This window comes from Cuculus canorus, chromosome 19 (genome assembly GCF_017976375.1).
Source record: "Cuculus canorus isolate bCucCan1 chromosome 19, bCucCan1.pri, whole genome shotgun sequence".
NCBI lineage: Eukaryota > Metazoa > Chordata > Aves > Cuculiformes > Cuculidae > Cuculus > Cuculus canorus.
The window spans coordinates 2,885,009-2,904,729 of NC_071419.1; the positions used below are offsets into that span (position 1 = coordinate 2,885,009).

The following is a 19,721-nucleotide window of genomic DNA, read 5'->3' on the forward strand; positions in this document are numbered from 1 at the left end:
GGTAGTTGCGCACAAAGAACAGGATTTTAACTCTCAGTAATTCCAGTAATTACTGTTCATAACTTTGGTAAGCTGAGCTGTCTGGGCTTATCTCTCCAATTTTCATTTTCCTCTTGTTTACTTTGCACTGTAAACAATCTTCTTAAAAAGAATGCTGTGCCTTATATCCTGCCTTCAGTTAAAAAACCTGCTTGCCTATCCACTAGAGCTTTCTGCAGTTTAACTGCAAGCAGGTTGGCACAGCCAGCTCGGTCCCAGGCTCCGGGGAAGTGCTGTTGCACAAAGCCACACTGTCCCTGCCTGCACCGGGATCCCACAGCACCAACACCACATTCTTTTCTCTGAATGGGAAGTTGGGGACACGGTGGCCAGTTTGCTGCACATATGTTCTTTCTTCTGTAATGCCTGTCCAAGGCATATTTAATCTTCCAGGGCTCAGGGGATTTATCCTCTAAGGGCGGACTTCTTGGCAGAGATGTGTGGCCCCTGCAGGGGCAAGGATTTGTCCTTCTCTATGGCTGGACAGGGTCACAACCTGGCTTGCAGTCAGCAGTTGTGTCTGAACTAACAAGTTCCTGCATGGTCCATACTGCCAGAGAGATGACCCACCTGGGGCAGTTATACAAGCGTGTTCTTGCTCGCCAAGATACAGGCTAAACACAAAGGGGTTTCTATTGACTGCCATTTATGTTAAACAATTTATTAATGTAGAGTGACTGAAAAGAACTTTCATTAATGTAATCCTTTTTTCTAAACTTGCTACTCCAAAGCCTGTTTTCCGTGCTAATCACTGTGCTCTGACATGTGTCCACTTCAACAAAACCTGGCATTTGTGAGTAGGTGTTGCTCTACGTGCACACAGCCTGTAGAGCTGCAGCAATTAGACTTTTTCACTCTCTTCTGGAGCAAAGTGAGTGAAAACAATAACAAAAAAAGTGAATTTATAGTATTCAATTGATTAAATCACTTTTTAACCCCCTGCAAAAAGAAGCTCAGTGGAGATGTAACTAGGTACTCATAAAGACAATCAGTTTACTCTTCTGCAATGCCATACAGAATCATGGAAGGGTTTGCATTGAAAGGGACCTTAGAGATCCTCCAGTCCCACCCCCTGCCATGGGCAGGGACACCTCCCACTGGATCACAGGCTCCAAGCCTCATCCAACCTGGCCTGGAACACCTCCAGGGATGGGGCAGTCAGGGCAACCTGGGCCAGCACTTCCCCACCCTCACAGGAAAACATTTCTTCCTAAGATCTCATCTCAATCTCCTCTCTTTCAGCTTAAAACCTTTCCCCTCATCCTGTCCCTGCCCTCCCTGATCCAGAGCCTCTCCCCAGCTTTCCTGGAGCCCCTTCCAGCACTGGAAGCTGACAGGTCTCCCCAGAGCCTTCTCCAGGCTGAACCCCAGCTCTCTCAGCCTGTCCTCCCACAGGAGATGCTGCAGCCCTCGGATCATCCCCGTGGCTCCCCTGGACCCTCTCTAACGGGCTTTAATGCTCTGAACGGGTTGAGATGCTGCGGGCTCCCCCTTGGGGGCTCGGGCGGGCTCGTGGCGCCTCCCGGCGGGCAGTGCCGGTACCGCAGCCCCCGGCGGGGGGAGCTGGAGCCCCGGCAGCAGGGACCGGGCTGGGCTGCAGGGCGGACACCTCCCCACCAGCTCTCCCGGTGTCCGTTCTCTGCTGGAAGGTTCTCTCTGGGGCAAAACCGCTTTCAGAGGCATCCATCTCTCCGGAAGATCCCGGCTGAACCGTAGAAATCATAGAATCGTTTGGTTGGAAAAGACCTTTGAGATCATCGAGTCCAACCATGCCCGTCCACTGCTAAGCCATCCCTGAGCTCCTCATCTACCCGTCTTCTGAACACCTCCAGGGGTGGTGGCTCTACCACTGCCCTGGGCAGCCTCTGCCAGTGTTTCACCATTCTTTCAGTAAAGAAATTTTCCTAACATCCAATCTAAACCTCCCTGGTACATCTTGAGGACATTTCTTCTCCTATCTTCTTCTTCTCCTATCTTCTCATTCCTATCACTTGTTCCTTGGGAGTAGAGACCAGCATCCACTTTGCTATAACCTCCTTCCAGGTATTTGTAGACAGTGGTAAGAGTGCCCCTCAGCCTCCTTCTCATTCCTATCGATCTCCCAGCTCTCTCAAAAGAGGTGGTTCCCTCTTCCAGTTCATCTTGTCAGAATCTGCCTACTTGGCAATTCCCTGGGTGGGGAGTAAAGAGCAGTCTGGCTTCGCTCTGAATTGGTGCTATTTATTTTAACTACGTGTGTATGTGGCACATTTAGCAAAGAATAATATATCCAGATTTGTTTACCTTCCAGTGAGGAATCTGTGAGGTGGAGAGGCTGGGCTGGTTATTGGCTTTTCATGCAATAGGTTTACATCCACCTCAGAGCCCTTATTCACAGGGAAACCTTTTAAAAAGACAAATGAAGGCATTTAATAAATATGCTCTTTGTAGAATTGAAATAGCCTGAGCTTTGGCATCTATTCTCTGCCTCCTTATGTGTGCGCACTTAACTGCTGTATAGCTCTTCTTATCCACAGATTTCTAAATATGTGTGGTAAGGCTTGTAATTCCTTTCTTACTTCTGGGAAAGCCTGGCACCAGAAGGTGAAGCAATGTGTCCAAAATCCGTGGCAAAGCCACAGATAAAATTAAGAGATATAGTTTCACAGGTGTGATGAGAGGAGAAGAAAGTAATTTTAGATCATTACCCAAGTTAGAGTGTTACTTCTTAATGTGATTTGCTGGAATTGTGGTTCAGCCCTACTGATCTAAACATACTGAAAGCGTATGTAGTGGCACTTGCATTTGCTGCTGCCAGAGGATCCCGAGGCTGCCTGTGCTGCTTGCTGAGGGTGCATGTGACTCCTCTTGGTGTTAGAGTTGTGAGCTGTGCAGAGAACAAGCTGCAAACACTCAAGGCTCCAGTGTCTGCTCCTTCTGAGCAGTATAGATACAGCCTAGAAGACCCACTGCCCAGGGATTTCCCGAGACACAGCATTTCTAACAGCCAAGGGGAAACAAGGCTTAAACACCACTTTGTAGCTTGGAAAGACTTGGGCTGTGGCATCTGAGTCTCACTGTTTCATCATGTCAATGTGACTTACCTTGCAATGCATTTCCAGGGTCTTCCCCAGTGTTGAGATGCCTCCGTCCTACATTATGAGTGACCCATGGTAATTCTTTGCTTACAGCACTCCCACCAGGCAAAGGTATTCCCTTCTGTCTGTCCAGGGCTGTTGCTCCCTCAGTGCTACCTACAAGGTTAATCCTGCCCAGTCCATTAAATTCCCTATCTGATGACACACGTAACATATCAGGGTCTGGGGTATCCAGAAGCATTTGTATGGCCATTGTCCTGTTTTGCTTATCCTTGTATGTCTCGGGTTCTGAGACACAACCAGATCCCTTGTAAAGGTCCAATGTTGTCTCTGTCAATGTTTTGTCAGCAGAGTCTCTAACCCAGCTTGCTGCACTCAGTCTCTTAGTTGCCATCTCAATCTTTTCTGTGAGTTCTTTGGACAGACTGTGTATGGCTTTCACTCGGTCCTCTTTACTTCTGTATGGAGAAAGACCGGGAGTCGAGTCCTTGGAATAAGGTTTTGCATCTTTCTGAGGAAGGGAAAAGCTCAGAGGAGGCGTATGCAGAGCTGGGGGAGAGCAGTTCCTCAAGTCTCTGCGTTTCAGAGGACTGAGAAACCAGCATTCAGATTCCAGTGGTGCTGCAGAAGCTAATGCCTCTCTTTTTCTAGGTGACTGAACTGTTTCTAGAAGTTGACTCCTGTTTAAACAAAAAGGAGAAATGTCACAGCGTAAAGACAAAGTAACAGCAGCTTTCTGCACACACCAGTATCCTCAGCTGAAGCCCTTCTCAAAAGAAAAAGAAACAGCTTCCCGTGTCTATAGATACATTTCTCAAATGATAGATTCATGATGGAGCATGAGCTGCTGACAGATGCAGAGTAGACCCACTACACCGTGAAAAGTCTGCAGTATGTGCTTAGAAAGAGGCATTCTGGGATGCTTTTTATGTACCTGCCTCTGTGATCTTTACTTGATAGAGTACAGTATGTTTTATCCACCCAGGCCATGGAACTGCTCTCCGGGATTCCAGCACTGGTTTGCTCCTGAAACACAAGTGAGCATTAGTGTAAGGTTTGGCTTTTGTTTCACTTAATAACTGGTTCATCCTACTGGAAAACAGCATGCACCAAACAGCAAACCTGTTCTTTTAGCTCAAGTGATGAAGATTTCCGGGCTTTAGGCTGGAAACTCAAGGGTTCCAGCCTTACTAATGAGCCTTGCAGTTCTTGCCATAATTAGAAGTTAATTGCTCTATCTTTTCCACGAAAGCATTTTTCTCCCTGACACTTCAAAGCATTTGGATGAAGTGTTTCGTCTCCCACATGGTGCTGTACTGATCAAGATTGGAGGGTTTCAGCCTGCCTCTCCTTTATGACTTACCTGCTTGCGTCTACACTGAGGACTTTCTTTTGCAGAAGCTGTTTCCCTGATGAGCTTGTGCATCTGGTCAGAATATGTTTTCTTTCCCACAGCTTCTTTCTGTTTCCTGTAAACTTCTTGCAATTTCTTATTTCTCATCTCCATGGCCTGCACCAAAGACTTCTTCTCCTCTAGCCTTTTTTTCTTTCTTTCTTCAATCTTTCGATACATAAACTCCTGAACAATTTCAGGGCTGTAGGGGTGAGGTTTTTTAATGTTTACCCTCTTTTTTGAAGGGTGCTTAAGATTTTCTTTCTCAGACCTTTTCTGTGCAGGGCTGCTTGAGCTTTTCTGTGTCTGAGCTGCGCTTTTTCCTCCGCTGCATCTTCCTGGGGTGCTGGGCTTGGTTCCAGCCTTCATTAATGAAGATTGCATCTTCTGCCCACTGAAGGCAGAGAGAGTTATGCCCCGAGATCCAGGTGAAGGAGAACGGATCCCAAGGTATCTCTGCAGAACATCTACCTTCCCTTTCACAGTATCTTTCGGGAGGTTGGTTTGCCTGTGTTCCCCACGGTACTGGCTTTGCAAGTGTAGGTTCCTCAGTATTTGTTTTGTATCCTTGGTGGGTGCATTGCTGCCCATTTCAATAGGCTCGCCGTGGGGAACCACACAGCTTTTAAATCTTGGGCTTTTCCCCACAGCTTCATTTCCCTTTTCTCTGGAGCTGTTTTGCATCGCTGGCACTGCTACAAATCCTCTATCAGGTTCTGTGGAAAGCATTTGGAAACAACAGTGGTGTTATTACTTCAGAGATCTGCCAATTCCTGCGTCTATTGCGTGCACCTCAAAACCTGCTTCCTACTCTAGGTCTGAGGACTTACATGCGTAGCCCAGGCTTGTATGTCTGCTGTAATATCTGCAATGTTCTAGGGAGAAGAAAAATCTGTAAAGGTGATATTTGAATCTACAGTGGCCAATTGTACAAATGATGTGTAGTTTGTTAACCTGACAAGTGAGTTATTGCGGGGGTTATTTAAGATAGGTGCTCAGAAGGGCTTTGAAACCTTATATTTCAGCTAGTTTTAATAACCCAATTTTCTGTTTGTGTGCCAAACCAACCAGTGTTGTAGAGAGGCAACCATACCAAAGGTTTCTTCTGTGGTCTGCACTTCAGCTCTGCTCCTCAGATTTGGAAATGCAGGGGGTGGACCAAGCAACTTTCTAGCTAACTTCTGACCTTCTCTCCATGCAGAAGCACCTGGCAGCTTTGCACCTGAAATAGAGGATTTTTATTTAATTACTGAACCCTGACATGTTCTTTGAAAGAAAATTGTAACTCTATTATAAATCTTTTTAACGCGATTTCCAGGAATCACCCTCAAAGTGAAGGGATTGAAAAAGTGCCAGTCAGCAGGTTTAGAAAAGAAGTTGATGCTGCTTTTGCTAACAAGAAGTTTTTAAAGCACTCAAACTTTGGACGCTGTCACTCTGCTAGGATCTATTCACCGGCTGACAGAGAGCTGGTTCATGAGCTGATTGAGGGCAACACGATTCAGTGATTTCCTAAGGCTTTACCATTAGCATTTATAGAATTTATATAATAATAATTTAATACTTGTCGCTTGTTCACACAATTCTTACAAGTTTTACTCAGAAATCATTGACTCTCAGAGTCCTCAAGAATACAAAGAGGAGGTCAGGACGTGAACATGAGAGCATTTGAGAACATCCTTCTATGATGGCAGAGGCAGACAGCTGGTACTTACTAGGTACCTGCAGATTTGAGAACTGAAGAAAGGGGGGTAATGAAAATATTCTTTCTCTTGTGATTACTTCAAACTCACTAGAGTAAACTAATTCATTTTTAAACTGGTGAGAATCAGCAGGATGTGGTGTGGAATCAATGAACGATACAGGATGAGGGACAATATGTAATGCAAAATAAACGATGCACTATGCAGCACAAACAAATTATTCTTGCTTAATAGGCAGTGTCACATAATTGACAACATTTATCACTGTTTTACTTCATAATTTCCAATTCCATTCACAGCATGCCAATACTTGCACTGCTGGAACCATGTGTTTATTGCAAACACTCCTCCTGCAGCAGGTGGCTGAACAGGTATGTATCGGGCTCGTCTTAATTGTGCAGTTTAGGTCACATCACAAGGGGAATGATGTTTTTCAGTCAAGGAAAAGCTTCACTTTCTATGGGGTGAAGTCACTTGCTAGAATCATGTGGGCTTCCTTGGGAAGCTTTGGGAAGACTCATTCCATAGATCTGTGCAGTTTGGTGTCTGATAGCAGGAACTATGGCTGGAATTGCCAGGAACTGTTGATCTCAGGAGGGCTGAGATCCGTCAGTGTCTTTAATGAAACACCTTGCTGTATTACTTCATTTTCTGATTTAGCAGCATTTAAAACACTGGATGCATCTATATTGGACGCTGTCTTATTTTCTCTGAATGCAACTGAGAAATTAATATGTAGATCTAACAAACTTTGCTTCACCATGTTGTCCAATTTCAATTAATTATTTTATCTACACGGTGTTTATTAACTACAGAAACCATTATGCTAAAGTTCAAGAGCAGCCTGCATTTCTGATGGAAAGAGTTGCTAGAAGAACATCTTTAGATTTAAATATTCTCCTGCTTTTTTCCTACCTATGAACACATGAATATTTTATAGCTGCTGTGACTTAATTTTTTGTTAACTACAGCAAATTTGTAATTCATCAAATTCCTGAGTACTCTGGCTCTGACCCTTGCCCCTCATTCATCTCTTCGTAGCCCTGCCTTGGCTCTTCCACTGACAGAAACTAATAGCCAATAAAGACACCGTGACACTGGCAGTTACAATGATGAATGCTTCATGTGGCATGGTCTTATTATGACCCACTTGCAGAGGAAGATCAAGCCATTTTTCAAACAATCCATTAAAACAAAAAAAAAAAGGGGGGGGGGGAAGAAAGAAATTATTATATATTTCATGCATTTTAAATAGTACTTATGTAGTAGAGCACATGATGCCACTATGCTCATAATTTCACCTGCACGCTGTTAAAAAGCTTGGGTTTTTTTCTTCCTGGTTTGCACAAGTTACGTATCCAACAACTTGGCTGATGTAGAACACAACGCCTTTGATGGAGCAGTGCCCACAGTGCTGCCACTGTTTCCCTTGTTTCCCACAAAGTCTGAACACAACCATTTCCTATGCAAAGTGATAGCATCAAATGGATAAAATTACTCCAGTCACTCAAATCTGCACTTACAGACACCAGTCAAAGAAAACCAAGAACTAGTGGGATTCCTGTTCTCGCTGTTGACTTTGTAGTGTGGCTGTGGATAATTCATCTGACTTTTCACTGCTTTGATTTGGTCTCTATTTTGTAGGCCAGGAAATCCCTGCCTTTTGGTGGCACTCAATCCATCAGGGAACGCAGAACTGAATAGGTGACAGACAGCTCTTCCCAGCCCAGATGTATGGCTTATTTTTCATTGCTGATGATTTTTAATCCTAGCAGGTTGGGAATTCAACTGCTGTGGGCAATGGTGTGATGAATTGTCAAAGGTTACAAGGGCTGGTTCTTGGGTAACGCCTGAGGGTGCAGGCATGCGGCATGCTGCAAATCTTTTGCACGTGGAGTGCCTGGGATGGGGACATGTGGAAGGGACTGGCTAAAAATCTGATAGCTCATCCTGGGAGCCTTTGCACGATTCACCAGCAGCTAACCCAGAAACTCAGCCTTGTGTCCTGCTGCCGGTGGTCATCTTCTGCCTCCTTTCTTGTCTGTTCCCTGAGTGGTTTTCTTGGTTACCTACTTGGTCTAACTATGCTCTAGTCCTTGAGTGTGGATCCTAGGATTTGTTTACCAGATGAAGATTTTGGCAGTCTATCAGTCCCTGTAATTTCTGATGATTTCTTACCTTTAACCGTTGCTGGTCTCTCCAGAACAGAGGACTTGGGTGAAGGCTGCCTCTGGCTTTGCATTTGAGTTCTTTGTGCTGAGTTTCTCTTTCTTTGGTCTTTAATCAGGGTGATGGGAAAGATAGAAAAGAATTAGTGTGCAGCTAAAAGCAAAGTTCTGACACGGCTGCTGTCACCAATGAGCCAAATCCAGTCCGATTCACTTGGAATGCAAAAGCATGAGTCTTTAACGACACTGGTCACTGAACAAGTAGGACTGTTCTTTTATGGTACTGGAGATGTGCCAGCATTGGTCTGGATCCCCGAGCTTACATCCACTGCCCCTTCTACCCATAAAGCAACGTACTGTGCCAACAGCCCTGACTTAACTGGCACATCCAGTGGGTGCAGTGGGATACCTTTCTCCTGGGATTCTCTCTGGAGATCCAGACTAACCTTTCTCTGCAGAGAACACAAACACTGCATGCTTGGGCAGGTTGCCTGTTACGATACAGTATTGCTAACCTGTGATCTTGAGGACATTTTTATGATCCCTCCTTTGTCCAGGGATGGTAAATTCTTCTCTGGCTGGTGTTCTGTGCTCTTCATCAGGCAAGTAGAGAGCAGACCTCAGGTTCACAGTACCAAAACCTAGACGAGCAGACATATAGAAACTTGTGATGCCACAAGGGGAAGTGCAGACGCTGGTATCTGATAGAAGAGAGCTCCTGCATGTGTGAAAAGCAGAGGCAGGCTTCCTAGGCCAGGCTGCAGGTCTCTGACTGGGGCAATATCTGGCAAAGCAGCTGTGACACATGTTTTTCAGTGGGAGAGTAGTTGGGCAAACTGAACAAGCTTCATCTGAACTAAGCATCTGGAGCTGTTAAACTTCAGCCTCAGAGGCTGCCTCTGTTGTGCAAATTGTATTGTTTGTCTGGTAGCTCCCTGACTCAGTTATGTAAAATAATCTAGGGTAAAACCAAACAAAACTAGCTGTCCTTTGAGAATGTTTGAAAGAGGCTCAGCAGGGATTGTGGCTTTGGCTTCTGGGTATTAGGAGGGGAAATTGTGCGCAGGTGACAGAAAGTGCTGCCTGGTTCAGCTGAAAGCAGGGACGGCAGCACAGATGTGTGCTCCCCTGAGAACCAAGGTGAGTACCATCAGATGCTTCCATACATCATTGTAAAAGGTGATCTGGAGCAAACCTAAGAGAAATGCCCATGGAAGCTGATGAGGTGTGATGGGGATCGTAGTGCCCAATGCATTAACGCTAATGCTATTATAGCAATAAGATTTATTATGTACAGATTTTCAGCTTGTCTTTCCCAGTCTAATACACCCTTGATAATCCCTCACTGGCTGAAAAGATGGCCAAGGCTGTAGGCAGCCCTTGCTCTCGAGTCCATGCTTTACTTACAGCAACGTGAGATCTGAAATCACGCTAAACTGAAGTGACAGCTATAGGTGAATGGTACTTCAAGCCCAAATTTAGCAGCAAAGCAGGATAAGGAAGTCTGATAATATTTGCTTTCAGATCCACACTAGTTCCACTGAATGAACTGTTAAATCCTCTCTAATGCCTCTAAACTTCACAATTCCTGCTTTAAATACCTGTGATGCTTCTCCGTGCTACCGCACTGCTATTTCCCATTCTATACTTTATATCTCGCAAGAGGAAGAATGTGGGAAGAAAGGGGAGAAAAGAATACACTTGTGGCAAATTCTTTCCTATTTTGTGGAAAGAAATTTATAATTTTGTGCGTGCTGGGGAGTAAATCCCATGGAGAAGTGAACTCAGTAGGCAGGTTGGTATGTATAGCACAGAGAGGTTTATAGCTCCCCCAAGGACTGCAGAACTAAATGAGTTTATCACACAAGCATAGTTGCTGCCCAACACAAACCAAAGTGTGAGGCGGAAGCTGTGTTTAGTTATTCAGTTATGCCAAAGCACTGCTAGGTAACACAGTTTCAGCCTTTCTCCATAGACACTGGGCTACTACTGACCTCTATAAGGTAGAGCAGGAGGAGCAGATGCCACTTTGCACACCTTTCTCTTCAAGGGTCTTTTTTGCATTGGCTCTTTGGTACGAGGAGAAATCATGCACTTTTGCTCCTGAGATGCTGCTTGCTGCTTTTGCTTCTGCTCCTGGATTCTCTTCTTGAGTTGCTCTAACTTGTTTTGGGGTGATTTTTTCCACAGTCCATCCAGCTTCTGATCTCTGGCTGTGCTGGCTGATGGAAGATAGTATGTAGGTAGCAGGATGGGAATGGGAGCATTGCTCCAGCTGCCACATGGGACAGCTAAGAACGGTCTGCTCCCTGCAGAGGAGTGAGGTGGGTGATGCAGAGAGCGGGGAGACTTCTCCTTTTGTAATGCGCGACCTCTTGAATCTGCCGGCTGCCTGAAATTGTCCCTTCTTGGTTTGCACAGGCTCTTTGCAGGAGACCACGTCCTAGCTGTACCTTCACCATCTGCAGTCTCCCTCCTGACAGGGCTGCAAGGTGCTGAGCGGGATCTTCCCCTGGGGAACAGAGGGGTCATTCTGGGTGGGCCAGAACTCTTGAGGAAAAAGGTCTGTGACCAAGCAGGGGAGAGAGCAGCACAGCTTCCCTTTCTTAAGAAAAAGAAAACCAAGCCTGAATATGTGGGTTGTGCTATTAAATGATCCAATAAACTGCTAATATGAATGAAAGTTGAGTTTCTAGAACATGCTCCGATGATGATCTCAGTATCTCCACAGCACTTTGCCCATTACCAGCAGTTTGGCAAATGAAAATAATGCTGGGAAAGAGCAAAGCAAACTGTAGTCTGATAAGAATTCCTACAAGCATGGGCAGACGGGCTGGCACAGAGAACTGATGTCAGGGCACTGGCTGTTCCACTGGCTTGGTCAGCACTTCTGAGGGTGAAATTGCCTGGTGACATTTTGTTTTTATCTAATAAATATCAAGGCGTTAAACCTTTTCTGAAGTCTTGCATCCCAGAATTTTAAAACCTTTTATGCGTGCCTTGGCCTCTTCATCCACCAAGTGCTGTACCTTAAGGATATTATTTACCTGTAGGCTGAAGGGATCGCATTGCTCTTTTTCTCATTCAAAGCTGTTTCGTTTCTGTTCCTCTCGCCATCTACAGTGTAGCAAAATCATGTCAACATCAAAAAGTCAAGTGTTCCTTAACAATTAAATTACATCAAATCAGTTCCTTATTCCCCAACTGAAGCTGGCCCTTTGGACACCTGGGTACAATTTAGTTCATACTTGGTAAAGAGCCTGCTGGCTTTGCAGTGCTAGGATGGAAAAGCGAGAGTTTGTTCTTCTGTTTAAAAATCCCTGCGTACATTTCTCTCCCCTTCCCTTGTGCAAAAGGCTTGGGAGCAAGAATAAAAGAGTCATGTGCAAACCCACAAGCTCCAGCAAAGCTTCTAACAGATCAACACACGCTTCTCTTGCTATCCTCGTGTCAGACACCAGGTTCCAGGCAGTGAGCCCTCTCTGTGAGCGTGGTACAAAGCCCTGCTTCTTAGGGGGGAAATTGCATCCATAAATATTAAAGGCTGGCAGCTAAACTGTTCCCAGCCAAACAGCCATCTCAAAACCAAATACCCAGCAGATGCAACAATAAGTGAAGTCTGTTCTTATTAGTTTTTAAGAGTTTCGTGGAATTTGGCTCAGTTTTTTGCTTTTTTCCTTATCCCATTTTGTCTTTTAGAGATGATTTAAAATGCATTATGTATTTCCTGCAAAAGCAAAAGAACAAAATTCTGTATTTACATCCCTTCAGTTATCTGTAGGGGAAAAAACTTCAGCAGTGAAGCACAAGAGGCTTTTCCTTTGCTGTAGCCACTGGGCATTAATGCTGCATTTCTCGCCTGAGCGCTCTCCAATAAGGTGTGACTGCCTGTACATTGTGACATATTCTGGGAACATTAGTAGATATCTGGTGAAAATATACACATTTTCCAATAAAGAGGACTTATCACTGTCTCTTATCACCTTGCCTTAAGCACCAAAGCAGTCCCCCCATCTCAGCAGTTTCCCATTAACTCAGAACTCACCAAAGCCTTTTTCACACCAGAGCTTTCTTCTGGCTGCCTGTGATTTGGCACAACTCCACGTTTGATGATAAAATTTGTTTTCAATCCTTTGTAGCTGTGAAAAGGCAGATTTTTTCTTTTGAAGGGAGACATATGGTTTTTTTCCATGGTAGCCTTTTGCTGGCATACGCTGCTGCTCTGATTAATTTTGCAGCTCGTAGTTACTCTGTAAACACTGGCATGTCTGAGCGTGTTCCATGTGGTATTTGCTACAGTTGGAAAGAATGCAATTGACTGGGAAGATAAGAGATGAAATCACCTCTCTCCATTATTTATACTTGGTATGTCTGTGTGCTTCAGATTTTTACCAGAGCTGCTCTGGTGTTTTTAAAACAGCGTAAGCTGGGAGTAACCCCAGCCAACAGCAACTCCAACAGCGAGATAGCGATGTCAGGCCTTGACTGCACAAGCAACACCCCATGCATTTGGATAATATGATGCATTCATTCAAGCAATTTCACTGTTATCATTGCAGCTGCTGTGCCCAATCTAAACATTGTTATGTTTCCTACTAAGAGGACAATGAGACAGGGAGAATTCAGAGGGTGTCCCAGCTTAGTATCTGCTATTATTCTGCTCAGGGCTTCAAACACAAGCAAGGCAAATCTTTCTGTATTCTAATTAATTTGAAAAGCGTTGTGAAATCTGGTAAGACTCCTCACTCTTCTCCTTATCTACTTTTTGTCATTTAGCAAATGATTAAAGAGGTTATATCTTCATTGCAAAAGGACAAAAAAAATTGGCATATTTACATCACTTTCAATTGTGTTATAGCCATGAAAGAAAACCCTGTGGAGGTGATATGCAGGTAGCTGACAGAGAATGATAAAGGTATACGACAGCAAGTGTATCCTGAACCCCACCTACCACTGCTTTAGCTTTCTGAAGACTCTTCCAAGCTAAGGCCACATCTGTGAAAGCAAAAGATGAAAGACATTGTTTAGCATCTCTTCACACCTGTCTTCACCACAGATAATTTCCCCTAATGTCCAAACCAGCGCAGATTATAGAGCTGGTGGCTGAAACACAGAACTGCTCCTGAAGAACTCTGTCCTGCTTTTATATACAGCTTGTTTTCAATGTGCGCTTAGTTCCATCACAGCTAGCACTCTTTGAGCTATGTTAGTGCTTATCCAGCAAAATCCTCACTGATAGTAGCTGGTAGTTTTGCATGCATTTAAGAAAGACTGAACTGAATTTCCCAATTCAGTCCTATTAGTTACAACAAAAAAAGCATACAGGATTATGTGTGAGAGTAAGAATGGCTTGGGTCTTTTTACAGGAGAAACAAAGCCACCCTTCAGAGAGAGCAAAGCTTCCAGTGTGAATTTACTCCCTAGATTCAACAGCAACTATCTTGGCGACATCAGGCTGAGGAAGATTCATAGAGCAGTTTTCTGTAGAAAGCAGCACAAAATAGGGAGCTTTGGTGTTGCTGCAAGAGCTATGAACAGTTAGAAAACTCTCCAACACTCTCCAAACTTCAAAATATTTACTCCATTGTGTCTGAAGTCAAGCAATCCAGATTACACTAAGCGCTAAATTCTTTCAATAAGCAATAATTTCTTGTTTTAAAATAAAGTTGTCCAAGACTCTGCTGTGACCATACAGAGGAAAATGGAAGCTCGTGACCCACGTACCAGATAGAGGATCACATTCTCCAGATGCAAAACTGTTCTCCATCTTTCAGCAGTACTAGAGCTCTACTCACTCGATGTCCATGTCTGAAACAACCATGTGAAAGGACTTGTCAATGCTGCCCTTTGAGAACAGCCTTGGTCATTTTTATGCCTTTATATATTTTTTCTCAATTATGCTGACTACCCCTCTTCATTTACATTTTTGTGGTGTTGGCTAATGTTATTTGTATCATTAATTTTCTCAGCCTTGTGATGGATCTCAGGGAGAGACAGGGATATGACACCATTGGTCAATACACCTCAAAGAGCTGCCCTGGGAGCTCAGGATTCTCATGCATTCACTTGGGGTAGTGACTATATGATCAGGGAGTCAAGAAACTCACCTCCTTCCCATGTCCCTCTGTTACTGCCTGGTTAACACTTACCTTTTGAAGCCTCATCCATGCATGGAACAAAGCCTCCACTTAGGAGCTGTGCAAAAGCACCTAGAGAAGCACTTTAGAGACGATCTGTAGGAGGGTTGCAGTCTTTCTGCACTGGCTAATCCCAGAAGTCACTTCCAAAGGAAGGTGTGAGAAAGATCTCGGCACTGAACATCCCATTTGCTGCTCCTTCCCTGGGCTGAGCCATCCGTGGCACCAGTTGGAAACACAGAAGTTCCTTGGAGACAAGCACCAAGCTGGTCCCTGCCCACGAGCTCTGGGAGGTGCAGGAGGCTGTGCAGAGGAGTCCCACCAGCTCAGCAAGCCCTCAACCATCACCACACCTTTGTTTGAGCCCCTCTGTGCAGGGCGACAGTAGCGACAACACAAGGAGAGCCTGTTAGGAACAGAGAAGAAAACAAAGAGCAACGAAAGGAGCCTGAAGGCTGATCTCAGCTTGCAAACATGTGGCAAAATGCCAGCAGCTTTCTTGACAAGCCCTTGCGTCCTTCCCAGGGCGCCTGGCATCCTGGGGACGACCGCACTCAGAGCTGGGCAGCTGCAGAGGAGAGGGCAGGGCAGCAGAGAGGCAGGGTCACCAACCTGGGGCCCAGGTGGAAATAGCTCTGCAGGTCTGGGATGGAGAGAGAACGTAGTGCCAGACCTGGGGGTGGAAACCAGACCTATCTGTGTCCTCATTCCAGGGCACCTTTCCTCATTACAGAGCACCTCTTGTCATCCCAGGGCACATCTCCTCACACCCTCCTCTGTGGGCTCATCCAGCCGTTGATCCTGCTTTCAGAACACTCTGTCACACCATAATCCCTGGTCTCGAGCAGGGGGCTTAAATTTGAATATTGGCTTTTATTTAGAGGGTAATGAAAAAAAGTGTTTCTAGTCTTTGTGATTATAGAGAAAAGTGTAAGAATATGAAGTATGTGCTAAAGTGTCAGATAAGGCTTTTCTACCTCTGTTGGTGTCGCTTTTTCCAAAGTGTCACAGTGTTTAAGTATTTGAAATCTGAGGGCAACCGTTCTGGTTCTTCAGGTCTTGCTCTTCTCCCTCTCCCGTTTTGGACTGAGCAGAGGGAACAGTTTATCCAGCAAACAGCAGAGGGCAAACTCAGCTCACAGACAGCAGATGAAGCATCCCGTGCTGGGAGGCTCCGGCCCCGGTTTCTGCCAGGACAACCCAGGAGTCTGGCAGCTGCCACAACCCGGAATGGGTAGCAGCAGAAAAAATCTTGCTATAGCAGTGATTCCCTCTCCTTTTCATTTTCATGCCCAGCCTTTTCACAGAGCATCTTTCTGATGGGCTTTGATGGGCAGTGACAGCCTGGACCGAACCCTGCCAGTGCATTTCTGAGATTATGAGATGCAGATGGCCCAGCATCCCTTAAGATGCGTCTCAGCTGGTGAATTTGCCTTCTCTTTGCATGCTGCCGGTGCACTGCTTTGGGAGACTTCGTTTGTCCCAGAGACAATCACAGCTGATTCCTGGATCTGTGGGTACAACCAAAACTACTACAATCAACATATAATGGCCAAGACTAGGCTGTACATTCAGTGCTGCTTCTTTTCCTTGGATGGATGGTCCTTAGGCATTGGTTTCCTGTGAAATTTTTCCATTTCTGAATTGTAAATTTGCTTTGCACAAATATCCTTTCATATGTGCTAAAATTCTGCAAGTCCCAAGGCTGTACTTACTGTTGGTTCAGGTATCATGGAAGGCATGTGAATATGAGAAAGACAAATAGAAATAAACCACATTTCTTGTTACCATACAGCAGTGACCAACACTTACTGCTAACATGGGTTGAATTTCAGTGAGCACCATGAGAGGAGGCTTTGTATACTCCTCTAGGTCCCACCTCATTGCAGAGCAGAGGAGGCTGATGTACCACAGAGACATGGGATAGTTTACCTGAAAGGGACCTTAAAGATCATCCAGTTCCACCCCTTCTCCCACAGGCAGGGATACCTTCCCCTGGATCAGTTTCCTCAAAGCCCCATCCAACCTGGCCTCGAACACCGCTAGGGATGGGGCAGCCATGACTTCTCTGGGCAAATTGTGCCAGGGCTTCTCCACCCTCACAGGAAAACAATTCTTCCTAGGATCTAATCTAAATTTTCCCTCTTTCAGCCTAAAACTGTTCCCCCTTGTCCTACCCCTGTACTCCATGAGAAAGAGCCCCTTCCCATCTGTACTGTTTCATCGGCATTTTGGTTTATATTGAGTTTTCTGGTTTACGTCCCCAATTATTTGTTCATGCTTTATAATTCTACAGATCTGCTTTAGGCAGCGCTGCTAGTATTGTAAGTGTTATTACTGGAAAGCACTCAGATGGTGAGGCAAGATACCGACACCACATCCTTTCATGTACATGCATCCCTGTGGTCTCTAGAGAAGGTCTCTTGAAAGAACAGGCTCAGACTGCTAATCTAATGAATGTCACTGCAGTCTGGGCTTAGATATCTCCAGCGTTTCAGCTTTTCAAGTCTAACCAAACAAGGAATTCCTGAGCTGCAGACTGGAGTCATGAAGTTCCCGTTTCAAGCTGTTCCAAGTCAACATTTTGGCCTGATTAGAGGTTTCAGTGCTGGGAATGCAGAGCTTGTCCAAGAGGGGAGCCACAGCTATTCAGGGTGTGCAAGTGATAAGCACCCTAATTGCAGCCTCAGGATTCACGGGCAGCCGTTGTGCCAAGTGAATTGGTCCACCAGAGAGGGAGGAGAGAACGGCAATGTGAAACCTCAGCAGTGGGAGGACAATTTTCAGTGAAGGTTTGGTAACCTTCAACGGGAAAGTGTGACAGCAACCAGAAAAGCCCAGGGCTGGTCCCAGCCTACTCGGTTGATGGAGGAGCCAAGTGGAGCAGGGATGCACGTGCTGCGACAGGCAGAGCTTTCAGCTGTGTGCCGGTGATGCTTCCCAAGTCCCTCAGGTTGGACTGGCATCTATTTTGGCACTGTTTTTTCTCAGCAAGCTGTTGATGCTGACAAGAGCCAGGAGAGCGACAGATTGCCAGTGTGTTATGCTGCACATCTTGGAGTGTTAGACCACAAATCTGCTGAGAGATGAAGTGAAACCCATCACTGGGCCAAATCCCCCTTCTGCAGTGTGTGAAACTCCCAAGCCAGGGAGCCAAGTGTGACCCAAGACAGGAGCAAACCCATTTGGATTTGTATTTTAAATCTGTATGAGTACAATGAGCCAGTTGGGTATGGTTCTGGCCTGCCGACTCCGCAGCTCCTGTCACATGGAACTGAGACAAAATTAGGCACTGTGTTTTCACTTATATGGCATTTGTGATGCATCCGCCCTCAAACACTGAATTTCCTCTGCAGAGGGACTCACACTGCCACCCACTCGTTTTAGCAAATTAGACTACAGGCTATCGCGTAGGGGGAGGTTTTACAAAAGCCACTTTAGGCTTTTTCTGGAAAGGATATTGCAAAGTTTCTTGCAGCTAACAATCTGCCAAGAGAGATGCTGCTAACTCATCGCATGGGATTATCCCACAGAGAATATTGAATCATAGAATCACAGAATCATAGAATGGTTCAGGTCGGAAGGAACCTCAAAGGCCACCCAGTTCAAACTCCTGCCATGGGCAGGGACACCTCCCACTGGATCAGGGGCTCCAAGCCCCATCCGACCTGGCCTTGAACACCTCCAGGGATGGGGCAGCCACCACTGCTCTGGGCAACGCCTCCCTGCCCTGACAGGAAAACTTTTTTCTTGATACCTCATCTTAATCTCTTCTCTTTCAGTTTAAAACCATTCCCCCTCATCCTGTCCCTGCCCTCCATAATCAAGAGCCCCTCCCCAGCTTTCCTGGAGCCTCTTTCAGTACCAGAAGCTGCTCTAAAGTCTCCCTGCAGCCTTCCCTTCTCCAGGCTGAACAATCCCACTCTCTCAGCCTGTCCTCATATTGGAGGTGCTCCAGCTTTCAGATCATCTTCACGGCCTCCTCTCGACTCACTCTAAGAGATCCATGTCCTTTCTGTGCTGAAATCTGCCAAAAGAGATGCTGCTAACCCATTGCATGGGATTATCCCACAGACAATATATTGACCAGGTATCAGTCTCTGCTTTTTCCAACTGAGCAGTTCCCATTGCTGTCACACTTCCAAGCACAGTGATGAAGTGAGACAAGAAGTGCCACACTGCAGCACTCTGAGCTTCAGCGTGGCTTTCTGGTGTTTCTGCAAGCAAAGGCCAGCAGGCTTGGTGATTGTTCAACCCTGTTTGGAGTCTGGAGGTTTGTTTGACACGCTCAGGCTGCAGGCTCACCTCCCAGAGGCTTCAGTTTCCGCTGTTGTGCGATGTCACTGTTTAGGAAATATTTACACCGATAACCCACAAGGCCTAGCAAAATTCAGGAAGTGCATTTGTCTCTGAACCAAACCAGAAATTCCTCCTAAGTGGCTGTGTTTTAAATAGGCTGCATATCGTGCACCCACACTCCTGCACCCACCAGATACACTCCAAGGATGTTAGAAGCAATAATTCGCAGCTCCGGCAGACTCATCCCTTTCTTTCTCTTGCTGCTTTGCTCTGTGTGCCTGGCTTTGGGAGACCCTTGTGTATTTCCCTCATTTTTGGGAAATACATCCAGCAAAAAGGAAAGGAAATGGTACTTGTTTGTTAGGGTTTTTTTTACAGTGCTTAAGCAATTTACATTGTAAACCACTTTTCACAGCAGCTCTCAGTTAGCAAACAATCAAAGCACAAACCCAGGCTTCGATTGCAAGCTGGATGTGACATGAATTTTGTAGTAAGCATATGGTGGGAAGAGGCAGCTGATAAAAAACAGTGTAGTGCTCTGAAGTCTGACAGCCCGGGGCCCAATCCTGCACCCACTGGGACAAAACATGAGCTGAAGTTAAAAGAGACAAGGATAAAGACACTTAATAAATTGGGATTTGATTTGAACCTGCAAAGAGCTTCGAGTTGACCACTACATATTGAAGTCATTCTTAAGGGTACTTATCGTCTCTGAAATCAGCAGCATAATAAGACTGAGATAAATGGGCTGCCCCATTAACGCTGCCTTGTCACAGTTTCTGAGATAAGACACAAACGTCTTCCTCCACAGACAATGCTGTCGAATAGCAATATTTGTGTGAGGCGCTCAGAGAGAGGGAGGACTCTGACCCCAGCTGCAGAATTCTTGCTGGTGCCACTGATTT

The 19,721-nt window shown here is 45.5% G+C and overlaps 2 protein-coding genes across 7 annotated transcripts in view; both read right to left on the reverse strand.

Moving 5' to 3' along the window:
* The window catches only part of CCDC187 (coiled-coil domain containing 187), a 33,963-nt gene extending 25,330 nt beyond the window's left edge, over nt 1-8,633 (reverse strand). For 2 of the 6 annotated variants that reach the window (XR_008453031.1, XM_054084520.1), the window contains exons 1-6: nt 8,391-8,632; nt 5,603-5,731; nt 4,480-5,225; nt 4,051-4,142; nt 3,123-3,796; nt 2,323-2,422 (exon numbers count right to left, since the gene is read on the reverse strand). Coding sequence is in view for 4 of the 6 variants with exons in the window: in XM_054084520.1 (XP_053940495.1) it covers nt 2,323-2,422; nt 3,123-3,796; nt 4,051-4,142; nt 4,480-5,225; nt 5,603-5,731; nt 8,391-8,454 (1,805 nt within the window). In the remaining 2 variants the exon portion in view is untranslated. Of the gene's footprint in view, nt 1-2,322; nt 2,423-3,122; nt 3,797-4,050; nt 4,143-4,479; nt 5,226-5,602; nt 5,732-8,390 lie in introns of all 6 variants that reach the window. The other 4 variants (XR_008453032.1, XM_054084524.1, XM_054084521.1 and 1 more) reach the window with 3 other exon arrangements.
* Nucleotides 8,634-8,890: 257 nt separating this feature from the next.
* LOC128854126 (uncharacterized) lies at nt 8,891-14,858 on the reverse strand. The gene is made up of 7 exons (XM_054084563.1): nt 14,530-14,858; nt 14,105-14,188; nt 13,332-13,375; nt 12,426-12,519; nt 11,428-11,497; nt 10,375-10,892; nt 8,891-9,021 (listed from the first exon to the last, which is right to left on the reverse strand). The coding sequence occupies exons 2-7, from the start codon at nt 14,145-14,147 to the stop codon at nt 8,891-8,893; spliced, it is 900 nt and encodes a 299-aa protein (XP_053940538.1). The 5' UTR covers nt 14,148-14,188; nt 14,530-14,858.
* Between the last annotated feature and the right edge of the window lie 4,863 nt (nt 14,859-19,721).